The sequence below is a fragment of the Acanthochromis polyacanthus genome, chromosome 22 (genome assembly GCF_021347895.1).
Source record: "Acanthochromis polyacanthus isolate Apoly-LR-REF ecotype Palm Island chromosome 22, KAUST_Apoly_ChrSc, whole genome shotgun sequence".
In the NCBI taxonomy this organism is placed as follows: Eukaryota; Metazoa; Chordata; class Actinopteri; family Pomacentridae; genus Acanthochromis; species Acanthochromis polyacanthus.
The window spans coordinates 21,623,733-21,648,048 of record NC_067134.1 but is presented as its reverse complement, the minus strand read 5'-3'; the positions used below and the strand labels follow the sequence as shown (position 1 = coordinate 21,648,048).

The window sequence follows — 24,316 nt, the reverse complement described above, 5'->3', positions numbered from 1 at the left end:
ATAGCCTGATTTAAAATTACAATTTTCAATAAACATTTTAATAAATATACTCACTGCTAACATGCATTTACCTGTGCCGAGAAATTAGGATTTTATTTTGAAAGGACATGTCAACATTATGGAAGTTAACTTGATAAAAGCGCCCATCCAGATTGTCATGCAACGCATTGTGCTCGATTATCTGCCCATGTTTGATTTTCAGACCTCATATATCTGTTGCCTGGCAGGATGGTGTTTTTCATTCCAATAAGATATGCAGCTTGAGGTTTGGACATAGGTACTGATCCTGATGACAGAAGGGAACCTGTTTGACAAAATGAAAAAAGTTGGACTTATTGGGGTGTCGCTATTACCCCAGGTGAGCAAAAAGACAGATTTTTTAGTAATATGAAAACTTAAATTACCATTTAATACCTCCATGTCTTGCAGGTAAAGTCGTCATCGGGTTGTCATCCTCATGTGAATCTTGTGGACGAGGAAGAAAAGTGCATGAAAGATCTGCAACTTTTAATGTCACACAAAGCAACAGGTAAGTTAATTCAGCTTTCTAAATGGTGTAATTCCTTCCTATTATGCTATATATATTTTAAACAGTAAATCTAAATTGTTGCTCAGTGAAAATTACCATTGAGAAAATGCTGGTGATTTCTTAAATGATACAAAACTTTGAATTAAATTCTTTTGTTGTTTAATTTACAGAAATTTCCCTCAATGTTTTAGTGACACCTAGTGGTCAGATAACGCAATGCACACTGAAATCCACAGGCCAAAACACAGAAGGCACTGAAGATACTGAAGATATTTAAGAAAATTAATCCAGATTGCAGTATTTATTTTACAATTAAATCATCACGTTGTTTATTTTTTACTTTTTAAAACTTCTCTCTATTATTTACATTTAATCTAAGCAAACAAAAACTCTCATTTCTGTTTTGTCTATGAAGAGAACAATATGAGTTTTCACTGCAACGGAATGTGGGACCACCTGAACTGCTGGCCACCAGCTTTTCTCGGGGAAACAGTTTCTCAGCCATGTCCAGATTTTTTTGATTCAGAAGGTAAAATGCAAACAGTGACACACATTTACAGCCACTAATTATCTAAACGAGTCTATACTACATCTACCCCGCATTGCAATGGTTAGATATTTGCCTGGAAACTAATTTGTTTTGACAGAGATCCAATACAACTTGTACCTCTCAGGCTTTCTATCCAAACACTGATCCATAAAACCTTCATGTACACAGAGACTCTGGGTAACACATTATAGTGTTTGGTATTTGACTGGAGATGACGGTGATAGATTTCATAAAAATATATTTGAAGTACCAGAGGTTTATCAGAGAGGGAAATGAATGGTGCTGCAGCTCTTTTACTGCCTGATATGTCCAATATTTGGAACACAGATGCTATGTTCACAGGTCTATGACATTATATTTCAGATTGTACTGCATGTGCTTTTCTAGTTGCCTTATTTTTCACACTCAGGGAGACAGAGCTGTGACTTTGTTGCTCTTTTTTTCCAGGTAAAGTCCAACGTAACTGCACTACAGATGGCTGGACAGGTCTGCTGATCCCACATGCAGATGCGTGTGGCTACACTTTCAATGAGACACTGCAGTTTCTTGGAGAGGTTTGCACTTTCTGCTTTTTCAATTCGTCAGGTATATTTGTTTATATCAAATAATGTAGGGCAAAACTTTAATTTTTAAATGAGTCAAGTCAATTTGTAATATTTCTAATATTGTGGCATCGTTGCTGATGAATATGTTCTGTGTAAAATATTGCACAGCTTTATTTGAATTTGTAAATTTAATCATATTTCTCTCAACATCTGTTGTTTTAAATGTACTGTATAGCAACGATCACTTGACTTTACTTTCCAGTCTACATATAGCACATGCTGTTGATCCATTATTTAATCATGAGGCACAGATACACTCAGATGTGCACTAACCAAATGCTATTTGACTAACTGCAGTCTAACAAAATGTGTGCCAGTTTTGAGTTTAACAACCAGAGAAATACACCTGCTATAAGTAAGATGGCAACACTGATTGTGTCTGAGCACTTAATATGCTATGAAGCCTGAGGTAACAGCCTGTTAGCTTAGCAAATGATAAGATTCATTTTCAGTCTGTGAACATCTCTATTCTGCTCTGTGTTAAATGAAAAGTTGTTCCAATCACTCTCACACTGTAGCTACACACGTGGACAAAATTGTTGGTACCCCTCAGTTAAAGAAGGAAAAACCCACAATTCTCACTGAAATACAGAAATCGTTTAATTGCAGTGATTGCCTCAAAAGGTTGTGCAACAAAATATTAAGTTATGGGTACCATCATTTTTGTCCAGGCCTGTTTCATTAGTTTGTTTTTTTAAATAATTATGTTAATCAACAATTCAAAAGTAATGGCTGTTTTTGATTATTTAATTTTCAATAATTTTTTATTTATTGTTACTTTTGTGAGTTTCAAGTGATTTCAGTGAGAATTGTGGGTTTTTCCTTCTTTAACTGAGGGGTGCCAACAATTTTGTCCACGTGTGTAAATATGAAGCTGGTGGCAGCTGCCTGTTAGTTTAGCTTAGCATCCAGATTATAAAATGGAGGAAAGAGGTAAGCCCACTTGTTTTAAAAATGGAAAAACTGCAAATTGAGAAGTGACATGCTGGAACAATATCTTGGATGGTGCAGTAATCCAGGAACTAACTAACTATAGACATGCAGTAGCTGTTTATCTATTATTTACACTATATATGCTAAGCTAACTGTCTCCTGGCTATGACCACATATTTATCACACAGACATGAAAGCTTTGTTAATGTAAATCGGCGACTCAACTCTCAAAACAGGCAACATTTATGAGATAAATTTGATATCTGACTTTAGCTAGACCTTTGTCTCTGGCCTATGGACCACCTCACTCTCTTCAAGCTAAATAATTAACACTGAACTGAGTTTGAGTCAGACCCAGTATGGACTGCAAAATGTGGATGATTTATTGTCTCACATATGCTGCCAAATCCTGCTGTTTTGGGAAGTAATGAAATGCTGTTCACTTTCTCTTGTTCAGTCTTCAGGCTCCCATTTGTATTTCTCCTTCGTGAAGACCATGTACACAGCCGGATACACGCTCTCCCTCATCTCTCTTACCATTGCTATCGCCATATTCTGTCTGTTTAGGTGAGAAACATTTTCCTCCTCTCCCCCTGCCTCTCCTTTAATCACAGATAACTGTGTGAAATCCTGCACCGGTCTTCCCTTTTCACCTTTTTCGCATATCTTCGATTGAATCACTGAATCTACCCTTTAAAGCTGTGGGTTATATAATAACTTGTGAATGTTAATATTTCTTCAGGAAGCTGCACTGCACCAGGAACTACATTCACATCCAGCTCTTCATCTCTTTCATCCTGAGAGCCATCTTCATCTTCGTCAGAGATGCTCAACTGTTTACTGATGAAGAGCTCTATCACTGTGACTCCTACCCGGTATGGATAGACTGTTGTTGACATACTATCCTTCTGATTGTCCAGAGCCACCACACTGAGCTGCCAAACCGCTTTGCAGGAAACCTTTTGGTGGGGTGGTGGATGATTCTTCCCTTTTTAGAAAGTCTGTGGTTAAAAATGAAAAACTGAAAAAATGAGACTTCAAAATGCACACATTATTTGTTATTTCAAGCCGAGTAAACAAGTTCTAGAGGGTGGTTAGCTTAGTTTAAAGACCAGAGGGATGAGGAAACAGCTAGTGTTGGTCTGTCTAAGATTTACATGGGAGATCGTGCTCTTGCCTTGGAGCAGTGGCTTCTGGGAATTTTGATGAAGTTGTCAGAGAAACAGCAAAAAGTCTATGTAAACAGTGCACCAAACAAATAAATAGTTTCCACACAAAACCCCTTGAAAGTAGTTGTTTTTACTGTTTCGTATTCATCAAACACGACATATGTGAAGAAAATTCTTCATTGGAATACTGTTTGCTCAAAGAACTCAGTCGTCTCTCAAGTCAAAGCAAATGTTTTACTTAAATAAACAAGGTATACCCTGTTACTCAGAAAGTATTCCGTTAAATATTAAAAACAAGGCTATGATGGCTGTTTCGCCCTATGTCCAATCATGCCATGCCAGTTGAGTTAGCTGTCTGCTGCAGCTTCATTAGCAAACTGTGTAGTTGGTAACACAACAGCCATGTTTCTACATAATTGTCTAGTAAATTTAAAGCAAAACTTTTGAAATGATGCAAAAATTAAATTTCCCTCGGGATTAATAAAGTTTCTATCTATCTATCTAAAATCTGCTCCAGTTAGATGACTATTTCATGCAGTAAAATAGTTTTTCCACAAGATGGTGCTGTTTAACTACTTCTTCACCAATACTTACCCAACTTACCTTCTATCCTGTCACTATGTGTTGCAGGTGGCTTGTAAAGTCGTGCTGATGTTTTCCAACTATTCCATCCTTGCGAATTACAGCTGGCTGCTGGCGGAGGGTCACTTTCTCTTCACCCTGGTGAGCCGCTCCTTTTTCTCCCTGAAGAAACACCTCGTCTGGTACATCGTCCTGAGCTGGGGTAGGAAGAATCACAGGCATCTCAGTTTAATAACGTCTTTGTGCTTTTCTGGATTTAACCAAGACATATTTCACCACACAGGTTTACCACTGATTGTTATTGTCTCCTGGGGGTGTGCCAAGTATTTTTATGAAGACGAAGGGTAAGGGGTTAAAATATGTTTTGTACTGTTTAATTGCAGCTTTTAGATTATTATACAGAATGATTTTACAATTACATTTCCTTGACACAGCTGTTGGGAAACCAGGAGACATGAATGGATTTGGTGGATACTTCGAGTTCCAGTCCTTCTTACTATACTTGTAAAAATTTTGTTTCCTCTTGTATTTGTATTTCGTTTTTTGAGATAGTTACTGTAAAAAATGGTTTGAAATTTTAGGAAATGCACCGATTCACCTTCTTGCCAAGAGTTACACAAGAAGATTGTGACCACACTCGATGTCTGACTGCTGAATATGAAGCTACAGCCAGCAGCTAATTAGCTTAGCATAACAGATATAAACAGGAATGCAGCTGGCCTGGTTTGGTTCTAAGGTTTTTAAGAAAATCACCTACCAGTGTCTTTAAAACTTGGACCAGACTATTTCTTGGTCAGGCTTTAGAAAGTCACTCCATCCAGCCAAGAAGTATTCTGGGATATGACAAACACTCTGTTTTTTTTTTTTTTTTTTTAAATTTTACAGTTTTTTTTATATAAACTAAACTAACCAGCTACAACATGCATTGCTATTGTGTGTCAGAAGCTACCATATTCCCATTTCCAGTTTCATTGCTAAGCTAAGCTAATCAGCTGCTTGTGCTGAGCTTCGTATTCTGCAAACATGCATGGCAGTGGTATAAACATTACATTTAACTGTTGGCAAGAAAACACATAAGTCTACTTTCTAAAAACTATGAACATTTCAAATTCAACTGACACAATCTGGTTTTAATCTTTTCAGATGAATCTCATCTTTTTCTTGGGTATTTTGAGGATATTGGTGAGCAAACTCAGAATGCCAGACGCACAGAGGAATGAATTCAGCCAGTTTAAGTGAGTAGTTCTCACACTGTGTTATCGTTGTCAGTCATATTATACACCAAATATAGCAACTTCAGTGGTATATCCACTCACTGGCTACTTTATTAGGTACATGTGTTCAGTTGCTTTTTAACACAAATAGCTAACCCATGGATGCAACTCAATGCATTTAGGCATGTAGACGTGGTCAAGACGATTTGCTGAAGTTCAAACCGAGCATTAGAATGGGGAAGACAGGTGCCAGACGGACTGGTCTGAGTATTTCAGAAACTGCTCATCTACTGGGATTTTCATGCAAAACCACCTTTAGGGTTTACAGGCAATGGTTGAAAAGGAGAAAATATCCAGTGAGTGACAGTTTTTTGGACCAAAATGCCTCGTTGATGTGAGAGGTCAGAGGTGAACATGCACACTAGTTGGAGATGATACTGTAACTCAAATGACCACTCATTAAAACCAAGGAATGCAGAATACCATCTCTGAACGCACAACATCTGGAACCTTGGAGAAGATGGGCTACAGCAGCAGAAGACCACACAGGGTACCACTCCTGTCAGCTAAGAACAGTAAACTGAGGCTACAGTTGACACAGGCTCACTAAAATTGGACAGTAGAACACTGGAAAAACATTACCTGGTCTGATGAGTCTCCCTTTCAGATCATCACATTTTGGTGTCAACACCATGAAAGCATGGATCCATCTTGAGGAATGTTTCAAACACCTTGTTGAAAGTATGCCATGAAGAATTAAGGCAGTTCTGAAAGCAAAAGAGGGTCCAACCTTTTACTAGCAAGGTGTACCTAATAAAGTGGTCAGTGAGTGTATACTTACAGTAAATACACTGCATATTTGGGGAAAGTATTTTGCATTGCTAAGGGAATAAAACTGTTCCTATTTGCAAAAATGCACACACAAACAGGTTCGTTTTACCGGGCAGAAGCAAATAGAAGGACACTGCAGGTAAATGCCTTTTCAACAGCAACCAACCAGATGTTAAGTTTCCATAACAACCATTCAAGCATTCTTGGAGAGATTAAGATGGGAGTTTGAAGTGTTTGGTTTGTTCTTGCAAATTAGCTGAAGAAGGTACATCACAGTCATATATAAGTGCAAGAGATGGGAGAATTGTTTTTACTGTTACTGAATAAAATGCTTTATTTTTCTTTCCTCAGGAGGCTCATCAAATCTACATTTTTCCTGGTGGCTCTGTTCGGCCTGCATTACATCCTGTTTGTTTTCTTACCTGTTGAGGTCAGCAGCTCTGTGTTTAAGATATGGAACGCTGCAGAGCTGGCTTTGTCCTCCACACAGGTAAACTAGGTGTATGTCTAGGAGACACAACCTCCGATTAGCTCAAGATATAACAAAATGACTTCACTGTTGGACTTTTCTCTTCACCACTCTAAGGGTTTTGTGGTTGCCGTCCTCTACTGCTTCATGAATGGAGAGGTAGGTGAGATTATTAGATAAATTCAATTCAGTATGACTTCCTCAAGTGTGTCCCAAATTGAGGATCTATGGTGTGTTACTTTTTCAGGTGCAGCATGAGATTCAGAGGCGGTGGAAGAGGTGGAGGCTGACTCGTCCGCTCCCCAGTCGGCAGCGGCAGCATCACGGCTCCATCAGCCACAGCGGGTCTCCTCACACTCAGGTCTCCCTGCTGCCCTGCTCTCCAGGCAGCCCGACGACCAGCGGACTCCCTGTGGATACTGTGGAGATGTGATTCCATCTGGCACTGGCTCAATACAAAACAGACTCTGGCTTAGCGCTGGCAGTCAACTGGTCCTCAGCTGCAACTTGAGTGTTTAGTACAGCAGCACTATCATTTGGTTTCCTTGTAGTATTTCAATAATGCAGTCTATTTTCAGCATTTAATTAAAGGGCACTGCAGCTATTTACTATTTAGTAGCGCTTCACTGCAGCTGGAGGGGTTACGAAATGTCGGAATTGTGGTCACGCTATCTTGACTTCTTAAAACACTAGATCTTACATTTCACGTCAATGAAATCTGACAGGTACTTTTCATGAATCCTGATAAATGAATTTCAAATGTAATGCCCCAAATTCATTCATTGTCTGTTAAAATATTATTTAAAACTTTAACACTCTAACATTCACAGTGACAACAAGGAATCTGATCGCCATGTGTAAAATTGCGAAAACAAACGCAGTAAACTCTATCTAGGAAAACCCAAACATCCCCAATATCTTGACGGCAGCAGTATCAAAGTATTATTCACTGTGGTAAATTTTCCCGTTGAGGGAATTTACATCAGTTACTCATAAACTTTTATACAATCCGATTTCTTTTGGCAACCAGATTAGTTACCCCCTGCTGGATGTTAGAAAGAATGCAGGCATTTCTTCTCTGGCTTCATTTTTCACACCATCATGCTTCATCCAACTTTTACGTTAAGTCCAAGAATAAACATCTGTAGGTGTTGAACTTCTGCTACATTTTAGAAGTTTCTTAGAGGACGACAGAAGCAGAAATGTGAGGGCAAAAGAACAAGTGTTTATTTGTGATAGTCAGTCCTGTGTACAGATGATGGAAATGTAACTGGGTTTAGGGGAATAGTTTGGAATTTTAGGAAACACCTATTTGCTGTCTTGGTGAGAAACAAGTAAATTGACGACAGCCTGATGTCTGTATGCTAAAAATGAAGTGAGCAGTAATGGGGGCCTGGTTGCACCAACAGCTTTCATGTTAAACCAGCTGCTCGGGCTCTCATGAAAGGTGTCCTCTACCTCAACTTTTAATGCTAAGATGAGCTAAATGCTTGCTGGCTTTAGTTTTATAACAATCAGACACACCTACAAACATGTTTTCAGCAAGAAAGCTCAAAAATTTATTTCACAAAAAGGTGTCCTGTTCCTTTAAATGGTGGAAATTCAAATTAGCTTACCCTCGAGCATGCACACTTACTTAGTTGTAATGTACCAAATACTGCAGCAACATGTCAAAAAAGTTCTACATTTTTTTTCTTTTTTGAAGCTTCTTGTGATAAACAAATGGGAGTAAAACTCATTAGTTTACATATTTGGCTTTTAGCTGCTCCACCAGCTGAACATAAGCGGCCATTGCTTCATCTTTGGTCAGACCTGTAGGTTGAGAAACAAAAATAAACAAAGCAGTTAGTTTTTGCAGGAACAATGTGACATAGTCAAGACTAGGTTTGTTCTGTTCATAAGTGTAGACTGCAAGTTGTTTTAAATTTAGCTTTGTTAAAGAATAATCTTCCCCCAAACTTCATTTTTAGATACAGCGGCTTTACAGAGTGGTATTTTTAGTTGATCTCTTTTTTGTTTTTTTTTTCCATTTTCTTTAAAGGGCCCGTCATTCTGACCTTTCTCTGCTTCCCAAGCATCCCATTTTGCTTTTCCTGTAAAGTCCAACATCCCTGGACGTTCTGTGGACATAAAAACAATCATCAATAACTGGGTTTTACACATCCTTAGTATTGGTGTGTGTTTTTGCTCAAACTGTCAGGCTCGATAGCGACATTTCTAAAAACACTCCATGACAAGTGAAAGTCTCCAACAGAAAATTTTATGTAAAAATTACAGATGCGAAATGTGAAGAATGAAAGTACTTCATGCAGAAAGATCCACCCTGTGACTGTTTTATCATGGTTATAGCTCCCGATGAGGTCATGTCCATTCTAAATTCTCCAGGCATTTGGGGTCGTAAGTTCCCTGAATTTCAGGGGTTACATTTTACAATTAAAAACATATATATGAGGAGTATTTTTGAGGTATGTTCCAGTATTTTTAGACTTATATATAAACAATAAATACAAGGACCCTGGCAACTACACGGTATACTATTGTAATTTTATTTATAATGCATTAATCTGTAAGCAGCAGTGTTGTTGGTCATGGTGGAGCTAATGTAACTTTATTTTTTCTCTCTAATTTTAATCTTTAAATAACAAAAGCTGTAAAATATGTTGAAATGTAAAATGAGATTCTGCTTTTATGTTTATCTGAACTGTTTTTACTGGTTTCAAGCGTTAAACTCTGTCCCCAAGTTTGATTTCTGCCTATGCACTCATGAATATGTAATGTTAATAAGAAACGCTAAAAATCTGACATTAAGTGTGTCAGGAGCTTTACATTTCTTATTTGTTATATGAATATTAAACAAAGTGTCAGTAAAACATGTTTCTCCAATTTTTGCTCGTAAGAATGCCAAGCAACAAGCCCTTGTTTAAACTTATCAGTCTGGGCATCAGTCCTAAAATGACACCCAACTTGTTGGACATCATTTGTTCCTACTCCACCCTCCTCTCCCTTCACAGGAGAACTAAGAGAACTCTTTACAAAGCAGAACAGCCATCTTCAGTGTTCTCACATTTTCAGAAAAGTTACTTACCTATGTTAACATCACCAACTGTGGCTTGTTTATATAACCCATACAGTCGGGTGAGAGCTGCCTGATTTGGTCTTTTTGGCAGTTCCTTCACTTCCTCCACAGCTTTCTGAAAGGTTTCCTGCACAATGAGACAAAATATGAATAATCTCTCCTTGTCCTACTTTTGTATTTGCTCTTGTGCTGTAATCAGGAAGAAGTTCCAACCGATCTGATTGCATCTGACACATATATGGACACATGTAGAAACATTCCAGCTCTACAACAACCTCACTACTAATGTGACTCTGGGTGAGTAAATATACAAGAGAGATCATTTACTGATACCACAAATTTTTAGAATACAATTACAAGAAACTTTAAATTGTAAAGTGATCGTACTTACAGCCATGACTGCAGCGAGAAGCAGACACACCTTGTTACTGCTGCTGTAAATCAGTGCTTGTCCAACTGGTCCTACAATGACACCGTCAGTAGGGAGGGTTGCTAATGAAGATAAAGTGGGAGGTAGTTGTGTCAGTGCTGTCGGGAAAAACTGCAGAAAATGACAAAGATGACTTCTTTGGTTTTATATTTCTCAAATGTGAATCCGTGTAAAGGGAAATTAGTCGCTCAAATTTATTCATATATATTATACTTACTGTGACAAGTACTCCACAATTATTAAAGTTTTTGAAATGCACCTGCTGCCTCATAGTTCATGTCTCAGTGACTTGATTGTAAAGGAGCTGCATGTAAATGATTTCTTGCTACTTTTTCTGCAGTACTTACTTTATGAGACGCTGCAGAAAGACACCACAAGATGGCAGCATCCACATATTTAATGACATGATGGTTTCACTACTGTTGCACATTTAGGCTTTTCCTTACTGTTTTAATGGTGGACACAAGCCCTTTAAATAATAAAGATATCCACTCAACGGCCACTGTATGAGGTGCATCTGTTCAATTGCCTGTTAACACAAATAGCTAACCAGCCAATCGAATGGCTGCAACTCAATGCATTTAGACATGTAGACGTGGTCAAGACAACCTGCTGAAGTTCAAACAGAGCATCAGAATGGACAAGGAAGAGGATTTCAGTGACTTTGAACGTGGCATTGTTGTTGTCTGAGTATTTCAGAAACTGCTGTGATCTACTGGGATTTTCACACACAACCATCTCCAGGGTTTACAGAAAATGGTCTGAAAAAGAGAAAATATCCAGTGAGTGACAGATTTTTGGACAAAAATGCCTCGTTGATGTGAGAGGTCAGAGGAGAATGGGCAGACTAGTTGGAGATGATACTGTAACTCAAATAATAACTCATTACAAGCAGTGAATGCACAACACCATCTCAGAACGTGTGGAACCTTGAAGAAGATGGACTACAGTAGCAGGAGACCACACCGAGTGCCACTCCTGTCAGCTAAGAACAGGAAACTGAGGCTACAGTTGACACAGGTTCACCTAAATTGGACGGAAAAAGTTGCCTGGTCTGATGAGTCTCTATTACAGATGTAGGGTCAAAATTTGGAGTAAACAACATGAAAGCATGGATCCATCCTGGACTGTATCAATGGTTCAGGCTGCTGTTGGAGGTGTAATGGTGTGAGGATATGTTCTTGGCACAATTTGGACCTCTTAGTACCAACTGAGGATTGTTCAAACACCACAGCCTACCTGAATATTGTTGCTGACCATGTCCATCCCTTTATGACCACAGTGGACCATCTTCTGATGCTACTTCCAGCAGGATAATGCACCATGCCATAAAGCTTAAACCACCTCAAACTGGTTTCTTGAACATGACAATAAGTTCACTGTACTCCAGGAGTAACCACAGTCACCAGATCTCAATCCAGTAGCACTTTTGGAATGTTGTGGAATGGGAGACTGGCATCATGGATGTGCAGCTGTGTGATGCTATCATGTCAAAATCAACTTCTTACTAGCAGGGTGTACCAAATAAAGTGAGGGTATTTTAGTTAAAATTTTCCCCCATTTCATGAAGTTAACCAAATCTCCACCACCCAATGAGTCGCACTTCTGCAAATATTAAAAACAGAAATACATATTGAAAAAAAAACATGCTTTATTCCAACTACTAGAAATTTCCATTTGAAATTTTTATGTTGGTGCCATTATGATCACACACACTCATTTCACAATGTCAGTACACTAATATAAGAATACTTTAAGTTAGACTCACAGAACATATTCATCACAGAACAGAAAACCACCTTTGGCAAGAACATAAAAATGAAAAAAAAAACGGAAAAAAAACAACAACAACACATGAAACATGGAAATGTTGAAATCACAAGACAGACCAACTGTCAATCATGTTCAGAGTGGAACAGTTGAGAATGATACAACAGCACAGAGATTTTTGAAGTCAAAAAGAATATTGATTGATGTATCAGCAGGTTGGAGTTGTACAACACTAACGACAATAGCTAGCAATGTATAACCAAAAAAAAGCCACATGTGCACAGTTACCTGCAGAAATGCTTCACAATTCAGGTTTCCAGTTGGCACATTATGAACAATATCTGAGTGAAGGAGCGTACTATAAAGTAGAAAGTGGCGGTCAAATAAGAGCTTCTTTTCTATATTGGCTTAGAGACGGTCTCCAGTGAAAGTCACGTTTCTTTAACATGTCCATGAAGTGCTTTTTATGTGGGGGAAGACATATGAGTGAAATAAGCATCAACAGTCTCAAAAACTTGAGAAAAGAATTTCACGTGAAACAAAACCTGAAGAACCAACAAGGTCAGGATGGATTACCCCAATATTACAACTTCATCATGTGTAGTAGTAGAGTAGTTCTATTTTTTGAAAAGAGTCGTGGTTGAGCTCAAAGCAACATTGTATTGTTACATCTGAGCCATTTTAAGCCAGGAAGGAATTATTTTCATCCAAAAAAAACAAAACAAAAAAACCACTCCTAATAGGTAACTGTGATAAATAGTGAGGAGCTTTTAGACATTTAATCAAAAAAAGAAAGAACGACTTTGGATCTGGAAATCAGGGGATGATTTTAGTGTTTCCTTTTTGTTTGTTTCTCATTTTGCCAATATGAAATAGAACATCTCAAAACAATTAAGAGGCCAAAGGATGGCTGTATTTTATGCCATGTTTCCTAAATATCCTAAATAAAGTGATTCTGATTCTAAATAGGAAGTATCTCTTTGCACATGAAAACCTAATTGCCTTATGTGGAAAACAAGAACATATCTTCAACTTAGCACTGGCCAGCTCTTTAAAATTTACCTTTATATTTAGTGAAATGGGGCATTTGTTTGTCATACCCTTGTTAATTTCCAATTTATGTGTACTGGTGGCACATACAGTGACTACGCTCTGTTACTGTATTCACTGTTTAAATAATTCCCTATTGTTCAATCATTAATGAGTTGGGGGTCAGGTCAAGAGGAGGATCCACAGAAAATAACAACGCTGGAAAGAGTCTTGCATTTTAAAACTACCTTCCCATCCCCATAATTCTATTCCAGTGCCTCACAGTTTAAATGAACATTAAAGCACATTACATTGTCAAAGTACTGCAAAAGAAAATGCCTGCAAATTAACCTCACAATTAAATAACGTGGCACAATGTCTGTTTGTTCTCAGCATGTGGATTGACAAAATGAACAACTGCACAATCTTCAAGTGCAAGTAAATGACACAAGAAAACAATCAAAAGAGGAAAGAAAAACTGAGCGTAAAGCCAAGACTGCTACTGATAATCAAAGTGAAGAAAACTCACTTATAAAATGATAGAAACTGAGATATAAAGTGTTTAGTGGGTTAAATAAAGGTGTACTAGTTGCCATCTGGCACTGAATTAATCCAAAGGCTGATACTGTTCTTCATTTTTGGACTGATGCTTCAAATATAGAAACAGAAAACAATAAATTAAAGTCATTACTGACGTTGCATAGTGCATTAAGGTTGGTGACCTACCTCTACCAGTGAAATATGTCTGAAGAACTTCCAGATGATTTGTTGAGATGCAACTCTGAAACCTCTCCAAAAAACTAAAGAGATGAGCCTTTAATACATTCCAACAGCGTATAAATCTTTTATCTTCTCTGTGCTTTGTATTCATGAGCGCACACTAAAAAGTCTTCCGATTTTAACACCCTTTTGTCTTAATTTTCAAACTGTGTTTCTCACACATTGCTGACACCCTCCAACCCGTTTTGGCAGTCGTCATCTGGCAGGATGAAGCGAATGTGTCGACTCTTCTCCCAACCGCGGCGGATTTGTCGGAGGCGCGAGGCCATGCAGGGCACAAAAAGGGCCAGGCGGCCCAGCAGAACCACGAGGGGAAGAATCAGGACCAGGACGAAAGTGGGAGGCAGGTAGAAGTGATACCGTGCCGGATCAAAAGCACGATCCCAGCCGAAGAGAAGTGTGTGGATGGCGGCCATGGACAAGGCACAGTAACCTAGTGTGGACTGTAAAATAGAAATAAGTCTGATGAATACTTTTAAACTCATTTGGATCAGATTTTTGTAGTGTTGGCCATCACTCCTATTGGTTCACAGTAAAATGTTGCAGGACAATGTTGATTTAAACACCAGCAATGTGGCATTCAAATCATCCTGCCCTCTAAATACATATGACCCAAAGTGCTATTTAAAAAAAAAGAGAGAGACCCAGCCAGTCCACTCCATTAGCTCACTGTGTTGGAGGCCACTGCAGGCCCTGAGGAAACACACTGACCTACCACTCATGACCCGACTGAACACCACCAGTGTATGTGTGAGCGCCACAGACTTCACCTTCAGGGTCCACTAATTACAAAAACTTCCCATGGTGGACTCTGGTGGGGGCCAGGGGTTAAAAATAGCTTCATTTTTCCTTGTGCCCAGACTAGCTGGGCTGACTGGACCCTAAATATTTCTATTTGACAAGAGCGATGACTTTTTATCAAGTGAAATTAAAAGCAGCAATTTTAAAATTGCTATCATTATGTTAACTGATTTATCTGCATTGCTATGGAGGGAATTATTGTATCCAATTATCAACACAAGTGTATCTGTACAGCTAAAAGGTTAGTCCATTTCAAATAGGGATATCCTAATCAAGAATTTCCCCCCAATATGAATCATTTAATATTTGGTGCCTGCCTATACTTACTCTCAATTCAATAACAACAAATATAGTTAAATAATTATCTCGACAATGCACACTTGAAGTGTTGTAGATTAACTGTTACAGGAAGCAGGTAGTTGCATACTGGCAAGCAGAGATAATTGTGGTGGTTAAGTTAGTAAAGAGGCACCATGACAAAGTTTTCTGTGATGCCTAATGACTTCCAGCCAGTGCACATGTTGAGAATGAAATAAAACTACATTAAAATGTGAATATGTTATACCTGCAATAATCTCCTGCTGAAAGTAGTCCCCAACAAATATACTGTTTACTCCTGTTAAGGTTTTGTCTTTGTTTACAGCTGCGGTTTGGTTAGGTTTGGGCATTAAAACTACTTGGACAAGTTTGAGAAAAGATCATGTTCTGTGTAAAAATACACCCCTTTGCTACATCAACCATGTTACAAAGCTCTATTTTGTAGGTTTCAGGGTAGAAAACTCAACTGGAGACTTTGTGTGCACAACTACAAGAGGCTGCCGACATGATGTACGCTTCTTGGGGATCACAGTGAATTATAAGGAGATTTTTGGAATGTTAGAGTCAGGAAATGATTAGCCTGTTTGAGAAAATGTCACATGATTTTTTTTTAGAGATTTACATCCTCAGCAGAAATAAATGAGCTTGGGGCCGAGAGACACAAACAGCCCGGGGAAGTTGGACTAAACTGTGTGTCTTGTTTCGGTCATTTTGTGTGAGATTTGTTGACAACAGTGTAAATCTATTGAGCGTCCAGCCTTATTGAATATTTCTATGAACCAGGAATACTACAAGTCTGAGGATAGAGCTTAACTTAATCCGTTGCCATTTCTGGACTTTGCAAAACATTCCTAGCTGTTGGTTCAGTAGAATTTTGCACTTACATATCAAAACTCTCACATGGCACAGAAAGTTAATACATCACACAGTGAGTTAATCAAAGCAGAAATAACATAGTGTATGTTCATCCCTGATTTGTAATCTCTGCTGCGTTTTACACTAAAATGATCATTGCCGTGTAATGCAGCCACATAGCAACTACTTCACATGGAAGCATTGCAGCTTTTCATTATGCTAACTTATGCTTCCTCGCGTCGTCTCTCCTCCTGTGACCCGGACTTCATTTCCCCTTGCCATCATGGAGGAGCTTCCAATTATTTAAATGCACCTCGGGGACAGGAGAGAAAGGAGGCATCCGAAGGAGCTTAGAGCAAGAAACATGACACATTGTCTTATAAGGGAGAGATGCCAATGAGGGAAGCATGAAGACAAGTTGGTATAATGACTACTGCAGTGGTTAAACAACCAGCAATTACAAAACCATTATTTATGTGTACGTCTATTTGAAAAAATGTGTAGAAAGAATACATTTTAAAACCTTTTACTAACTTAATGTGCTGTGATTCTCTAAATATAAGTAACAAAGTGTAAAGTCTGACTAAAGCAATTACCTATATTCATCATGTAGACTCACTAATACAACAACTCTGCCATAAATTCAAATTTTATTAAGCTTCTACATTTTCAGCCGTTGTTAAGGTGGTCAAAATGGGGATAATTATGTTGATTGTTGAGGTCAAAGTGGGTGGTGATGGGGTACTGAGCTGCATTATGAGTACAAGCAGCAAGAAAGTATTTTAATTTATATTACTTAGCCTCCTGCAGTTCCTCATTGAGTCAGATAATCTGGATATTTCAAAATGCTAAATGAAAAAAAGCAGACAGTTAAAGCAAAATGTGCATGTAAAATGGACAATGCTGTGCCTTTTGCAGGTCCAAAGCAGAGCCTCAGTGTGTAACTGGTAAATTGCGAATCAGACTTTTGCTAAAATACACACAATGACACACAAGTACATCTCTCTCTACACGAAAGCACATGACGAACACACATGAACACACTGTCCTACAGCTACGGGCTGCAAGTTGCCTTTCATCACACCAGCTGTTGGCACGTGACTAATCTGACGGCCACCGGATTATGTAAAGATGAAAGAGGAAAAGCAGCAGAGGCAGACTGCAAGTCCTGGAAAAACTGGAGGCCATGATGAAGAATTGGGGGGGGGGAGGTAAGGAGCAGAGGACAAAATGTGTGTCTGTGTTCTGAGTCACAACACTCCTGATGGCTTTGTCACAGCACAAGTTTAACTGTGAATCTGGGACAGCTGCAGGAGTGCAAACACTTGGAGTCACAGTGTTTATGTGTGTGATTGTAAGACCTCCGCTACGTAGTATGAGAGACACAGCGTGCATCTGTCTGCACATCTGTCTGCCTGTTTCTGTAACTCATGTGTGTGACTGTACCTGTATGAAGCTGAACTCCCTCCAGTTGATCGTATTAGCCACTGAGGGCAGCGAGGTGACGGCCAGCAGAGAGAGCAGCCCCAGAGCCATGATGCCTGCAGACAGATACAGCTCCATCCTCCACACGGCGTCGTCATCCCACGAGACCTCCTTGCCCTCCTTCACCTGGATAACACACAACATCACATAAATAAGACACTCATCACTATAAAAATTGATATATATGCCTGTGGCAGATTGAGTGTAGATGACAATCAGATCTCTTAATAAATTGGGCCAACAGTTTTTGGCTGGAGCTCAAACATGCTGATGAAAGCACAACTGCACGCTGATATTATCCATGTTGACACATAATTAGTTGCGCTGTCATCCTACCACTATCATTTGATTCAAAGATTCTTGGGTTACAGCCACCTTATCACTATGAATGTATTCAACAAGAGAGTGTAAACAGCGCTGCACTTTGTTCCCAGGAAGAGTCAACAAGGCCACACTCTACAGAGAAAAAGAGCTTTTGTGTTTGCTGCTCCTTCTGTAAATTCAAACAACTGCTGCACGAGTATGTTCACTCTGTTCTGGCTGCTCGTGTTTGAGAGACATCAGAAGTCAGTTTTGCTCAGACTGGTTGTTTTATGGAGCCGTTTGTGTTGTTCCTATTGTTGTATTACACTTTTAACTCTTGATATTAGAGGGGCATTTCTGGCATATTTTTTGTTATCCATCTGATGTTCTTTGATTTTAACACACTATTATTGCTCCTTATCATATTAACTATAACAGCACAGAATGCCCAGATTAATGCAGTCAGGTTCATAAGAATTTCAACAGTGACACAGTTTTAACATAATGGAACTAAAAGGAATGTGTTTTAAGAGCTGACTTTCCGCTTTAATTAATTTGTTTGCTCAGTCTCTGTATTTTTTTTTTTTTTTACAAAAATTAATTGAACAACTAACAGATAAGTTGTGTGTTTGCCAGATGTGGGCTGTTTATAATTATTTCATGACAAATTAAGGCAATTAAGGCCTAAAGTTGATTCCAAGTGTTGAAGCTGTTCATGGGAAGTACAAAAATGTGGTCTGAAGAGGCAACGACAAATGAAGGCTGAAAATGCATAATCCACCTATCACAGAGATATGAGACAGTTTAAGAATTCTCAAATCAACAATATAGTACATTCTTAAAAACAAGGAATGCACAGACGTGCGTTGACGATGTGAGAGCTGATTTAAGTAATCTGAGGTGCTTTATTTTCTGCTCAGATTCAGAAAAACTGACCGTGGACCGTGTTTCACAGTGTAGACCAGGGGTCGGCAAGTAGATGTGGCTTCGGGCCAAAATGTTTGCAAACAATCGAACAGCGGGCCAACCTGGGGGGGAGGGTAGGGGGGTGCGCTCCGATTCCGCGAGCAGCGGAGCCTCTACAGCTGATCGGTGCTGCTTGGGACACACGTCTCAGTTCTGATCAGATGTATTAAAAATGACTCCCGAGACACACACGTTTTGCACACACTGTTGCTCAGTGAAATCTGGCTGGTACAACCGTGTCTGACCAGTAGTGCAAATGCGGAAATGCACAGCAGCAGCCAACCACGGGAGTTTTGTGTTGCGGTGACGGACTGGCTTGGCTCCCTGCCAAATCAAATTTTCAAAATCATCTGGCAGGCCAGATATTATTCCTGACGGGCCAGTTTCGGCCCACGGGCCGCCAGTTGCCAACCACTGGTGTAGACAGATAATGACCTTAAACACACTGTGAAAGCAACCAAAGAGCTCCTTAGGGCAAAGAAATGTAAGATTTTTAAATAACTCAGTCAGTCACCTGACTTGGACCCAGTTGAGCTGCTTTCCACTTATGGACGGCAGAACTAAGAGCAGAAACACCCACAAATAAGAAGTAACTGAAGGCGGCGGCTGTAAAGGTCTGGAAAAGCAGCTCCAAGGAAGAAACACAGCATTTGGTGACGTCTGTGGACTCCAGACTTCAGGCAGACACTGACTGCCAAAGGACTTGCATCCAAGTATGAAAAATAATCTTTTTTTTAAATAACTAAGTTAGTTTGTCCAATTACTTTGAAGGCTGAAAAAGTGGAAACACGATGTAACAAATGCCTACAATTTCCTAATCTTTCATCCAATATCTTCATGAAACCCCTGAATTAAAGCTGAAAGTCCACACTTACATCATATGATTGCCAATTCAAAACTGAGTCACTGTCCAAATACTTATGAATGTGACTGTATAGTTTGAAATCATAGATAAAATACAGGTAACTGCTGCTGCAAGTGCAACAGTAACAACGTCTATAAGACAAGATTATTCTTGTTTGTTAGACTAATGGAAATATCTGAATAACTTGTCCCTCTGTTTTTTTCATCTAACCTGTTTCAGCACCGTGTCAATCAGCTTGTAGTGAGTAGATTTCCTCATAGGAAGACACAGACTGTAAATGGCGTGAAGAACGGCACACAGGAAGCTGCACAGCCCGAACTGCTTCCTCCTGGTGAGCCACTGGTCCAACCAGTTGGGGAAGCGTCTGTACTTGGTTCCCCAACACAGCTGGAGGAAGGCAGCGCACAAACCAGGCAGGTAGACCAGGGCCAACATCACCAAGGCCACAGACGGAAGAGTGACGTTCACGGTCTCAATGGGCATTTTGTAGAAAGCGCTCTTCCCTGCTGTGACGAAGGGATGCAAGACATCATGGAGGAAGTTGTACAGGTAGAAGAAGGTGAACAAAGACAGTGTGCAGAGGACAGGGATGCGCCAGGAGGGGAACAGATAGAGGGGGAGGTTTTCAATCTCCACAGCAGAGGAGAGGAGACCCATATCGATGGGGATGAAGCCCAGCCTGTGACAGAGCTGCATCACCGAGCTCTTTGCCTTTTGATTGTCACTACACAGGAAAACCTGGAGAAATAAAATGACAAAAGAAAGTTGGACTTCAGAGATTTTCACTCCTTTCTGATCACGTAACCTCCATAAAATCTAAACTATCAGGACTGCTGACGTATCCTACCTGCCTGCTTCCATCCCGAGGTCCGACCTGGAGCGTCCAGGCTGATATTGTGTTAAACCCTTTGACGACAAAACTCTCTGGGAAAAGGTCAGCCAGCTGTTCTGCAATGGAGGGTCCTTCTCGGTTGATCTGCAAACCATTGCTAACATCCACCAGAGTCTTTCCAGCCAGTGCCGGCTTCAGCTCCACCAGTGTGGAGTAGTGCTCAGGAAACACAGCAACAAAGACCAGATCTGCCTGGTTTGCTGCCTCCATCTGGGAGGTCACCTGGAAAAAAACGACCAAAATATTTAGATCCTATATAGACATTACAATACCTGTATTTAACATTTCTTATAGATCTCTTCAAATTGGCTTTATGAGGTGCAATCAAAAAGTTTGTATGCATGTACAGAGTGTCATGGTTAGTTTTTTCTCTACAGCCACACAAAGAAAACACACTAACCCTAGAAATCAGCAACATATACAGAAGACACCACAGCTGAGATCCAACACAGTACACAATTATTACAGTTTTAAATAATGCCAAATTCGAACTATAATTAGACTGGAGCCCCAGCTGAAAAGACCAAAGGATGGAGGGTGTCTTGGTCAGTCACATCATGGGCTGTAGGACCCAGAGTTTTACTCCCAAACATAACAAAATACAAGACCAACTAACCTAACAGACAAAAACACAAAAACTCAACTACCAGATCTCTATCTTCATAAGGTAACAAAATAAAAAATATCAAAAAACAAGTAGTGGGACAAAGGGTGCAAAGAGCTCCTTTTAAACTCGTCACAAGTGAGGAGACAATGTGACACAGCGCTATCAACAGCAGGACTGGGTTGGAACTTGTGGTCCACAAACTGCAGCAGAAAAGGAAACATCCCATGTAGTGACAGTCAGCATAAGGTGGGTCTGCAGCTACCATCAATAGAAGTAACAACTGTTTTCACCATTTACTAAACTAGACGAGGCCTATTGCATCAGGCTTATTGTTACTTCAATATTCATGTGATGTGTGCACTGAGCATTACACTGCAGGGTCAGACTGTCAAGGCAGAGTTTTGCTGTAACATTACACAGTAAAAATATTCAGCGCCAACAACCTGAACTTTGAAATGATGGAGCGCTTCGATCTGCCTGGTTGCACTGGTTTACTGGACACAAAAACACAACCACTGCACCTCATTGTCCTTACTGACTAGATTTGGCTCCCTGTGACTTCAACTCTGATAGGAGCGGCAGCCAAATTTAAATCAGGCTCATCAGGTTGAACTTTTGAACGTCACCTTGTACTGCTAAGGACGCACTTATACGACCAGCTGAAAAAAGTAATTCAGCAAATTGCTGTACTACATAGTAATAGAACCAAGCTAGCTGATACTCTGTTTCCACTCTTTATGCTCAGCTAAGCTAACTGGCTTCATATTTGGCTCAGATAACATGAAGAGTTTAAGAAAGGAATTGTACTATATTTCAGTACATTTAGATTTAAATGACAATACAAACACATACTATTTATCTTTCAGTGTCTTCCTTATATGCGCTGATGCACAAGAATCCTTTCCAAAAAGAAATACACAAAATGTAGCTGACCAGCAGATATGACAGTATAATAGGGCACTGTGAAGATTGATTCATTAAGTGCTTTATGCTGTTCCCATACAACAGCTGACTCTCATCTGAGCTGACTAAGATTATCTACGTACGTATTCAGGTTAACAACAACAGTTATTATCCCCAGTGGGGAAAGTCAAGGGAATGTATAATTATCACCAGAAGGAGAGAAACAAAAACACCAATTACATGGCGAGTGTGAATGCGAGTGTCAGTGCCGCTGTGTTTGTGTCACCTCGGCCTCCTCGGGGAAGAGAGCCACGGAGCGTTTGGGGATCCGACTTCCCACCACCACTTGGTAGCCGGAGGCCACCAGCCTTCTGGCCAGCGAGCGGGAGAAGTCGCCCGTACCCAGGATGCCAATTACCGGAGCGCCGGGTTCAGACACGGAGGCTTCGAGGTGTCTGGAGCCTCCCCCTCCACCTCTCCCTCGAATTAAAGGCCGTGACATCTCATCGGGCATAATGCCTGTAGAGAGAGAGGACTGGGTTTGCATCCATATTGCCTCCACTTGTTATTAAAGCATACAGTCAATGAAAAGAGGAGGATGGGAATTAACCTAGAATGAGTCCTAAAATACATGTAATACCATGTAATATTATTATTATTAATGTATAATATACACTATCCAAACAATAACAGTTTTCTATCTGCTAATTGTCAGAACAGAGAAATCCTATTATCTCTGTCTCAAATGACATGTCCCAAATCCAATAATAGCATAAATGGATGTTATGCAGCCTAAATATACTAACAGCTCATTTCGCAGCTACTTCAAGTAAAACCCCATAATATTAACTTCACCAGTCTGTCATTCATGCAAGACTTCATGACATTCTGTTCAGTGTGGTGCTTTTATTAGTAACGAAAATAGATCAAATATCAACTGTACCGCTTCTATTCTCATCCACGTATGAGCCGAATATACCAGAAAACCGCGACCATTCAGAAACTGCCACAGTTAACGGAGTGTTGTCTGCTAAAGCTGCCCAGAGAGCGATAAAACCTTAAGTTTCCATAAATACATATAAAAGTTCTGCTACAAACAGGACAGCGAGTTGAAGCCATCTTGCTTTTCGTCCTTGGCTGAACTCGTGGAAACTTTACCTCGGAACAAAGTTACTCTCCTTAACAAACAAGACGACACAGGCGTACATTTTCATGAAAACAACAGCTTATACTACACAACGCGGCTTCTATTTGTATTTACAGCGACGTTTTTATTTACTTACTTCCAGCTATTCATTCGCTCCTCTCCTCCGCGCGCCGCAAACTGGAGCGTTTCTTCCTGATAAGATGACGCACGGTTGAAGCCACGCCCCCACGTGTGTGGACGAGATAAAAGAGAGCAGAGAGCCACGCAGATGTGTAAGTACACCAGTGTGGTCCGCAAATATATCTGGAAACTACATCAAGAAGGAACAGGGAGATAAAAGACAAGAATGATAACAATTGAAAAGATCAGAATTCATTCTGCAACACGTCAAGTAAAAGAAAGTAAAAGTGGTTTCACTCTTGTGTCGTCCTGCGAGTCTAAATTGACCCGTTTTAAAGTTTGAAAGTGAGGAAAAAAAATATAAATTTTCACAGTGAAACTTCTGATGTCCACATTTTCAACACTTTTGGGAAATCTTTGAACATTTTTTGGTGGAAAAAAGAAATGTTAAAAATGTTTCTTAAGAACAATCACATAAAAATGAACCAAAATCCAGCGAATTTCACTGGATTTTGGTTGATTTTTTTGTGAATGTTCTGAAAGAAAATATTAGAAATTTTACTGACATATATGTAATCACTTTAGATATTTTTAGGAATTTTTTGAAGATTTTTGCTCATTTTTTGAAAATATGTACAAGAATTTTCTTGCCAAATTTGGAGGATTTTTAAAAAAAAAACTTTCAAGGGAAACTTTCAAGGAATTATTGGAAACTTCTTCCTAAAGGTTTTGCAAATTTTCAGACATTTGGGGAATTTTTTTTGCTAAAGTTTTTTTATTTTTTTTCAGACAAGGAATCAGTATTTTTTGGTGCTTGTAAACGAGGACAACAGAAGGGTTAAGGTGATGTGGTTTCTCTGACATGTCTGAAACTGGCCTCCACTGGGTCAGCACCTAAAGCATGTCCATGTTTTCAATCTCCCACATGAAACAGCCAGACATCACAGAAATTCAGTGTGGGTACTAACAGAAAATGCCCTCCAACCATAGAGGGATTACGTAAAGGCCAGATCAGGATCAGGCCCCGGGGCCCAAAGAGTCAAGAGTCGTGGTGTAAAGCTACTGTTTGAAGTGACTTTTAAAAATG

The 24,316-nt window shown here is 39.6% G+C and overlaps 3 protein-coding genes across 4 annotated transcripts; 1 reads left to right on the top strand and 2 right to left on the bottom strand.

Moving 5' to 3' along the window:
- Positions 1-139: 139 nt before the first annotated feature.
- LOC110953606 (vasoactive intestinal polypeptide receptor) lies at positions 140-9,752 on the top strand. The gene is made up of 13 exons (XM_022197703.2): positions 140-358; positions 430-529; positions 945-1,058; positions 1,527-1,633; positions 3,075-3,184; positions 3,360-3,492; positions 4,417-4,570; positions 4,652-4,712; positions 4,803-4,872; positions 5,512-5,603; positions 6,765-6,903; positions 7,000-7,041; positions 7,130-9,752. The coding sequence occupies exons 1-13, from the start codon at positions 290-292 to the stop codon at positions 7,313-7,315; spliced, it is 1,377 nt and encodes a 458-aa protein (XP_022053395.1). The 5' UTR covers positions 140-289; the 3' UTR covers positions 7,316-9,752.
- LOC110953607 (acyl-CoA-binding protein-like) lies at positions 8,558-11,908 on the bottom strand. Its single transcript, XM_022197704.2, has 4 exons — positions 10,350-11,908; positions 9,968-10,085; positions 8,940-9,002; positions 8,558-8,694 (listed from the first exon to the last, which is right to left on the bottom strand). The coding sequence occupies exons 1-4, from the start codon at positions 10,353-10,355 to the stop codon at positions 8,621-8,623; spliced, it is 261 nt and encodes an 86-aa protein (XP_022053396.1). The 5' UTR covers positions 10,356-11,908; the 3' UTR covers positions 8,558-8,620.
- A 116-nt stretch (positions 11,909-12,024) lies between these two features.
- Positions 12,025-23,378, bottom strand: steap3 (STEAP family member 3, metalloreductase). Of its 2 annotated transcripts, XM_022197702.2 has the most exons (6): positions 23,246-23,378; positions 22,249-22,481; positions 20,408-20,674; positions 19,771-20,298; positions 17,388-17,552; positions 12,025-14,410 (listed from the first exon to the last, which is right to left on the bottom strand). In XM_022197702.2, the coding sequence occupies exons 2-6, from the start codon at positions 22,474-22,476 to the stop codon at positions 14,123-14,125; spliced, it is 1,476 nt and encodes a 491-aa protein (XP_022053394.1). In that variant the 5' UTR covers positions 22,477-22,481; positions 23,246-23,378; the 3' UTR covers positions 12,025-14,122. The 2 variants fall into 2 exon arrangements, with proteins under 2 accessions (XP_022053394.1, XP_022053393.1); XM_022197701.2 differs by lacking the exon at positions 23,246-23,378 and having other exon boundaries at positions 22,249-22,509.
- Between the last annotated feature and the right edge of the window lie 938 nt (positions 23,379-24,316).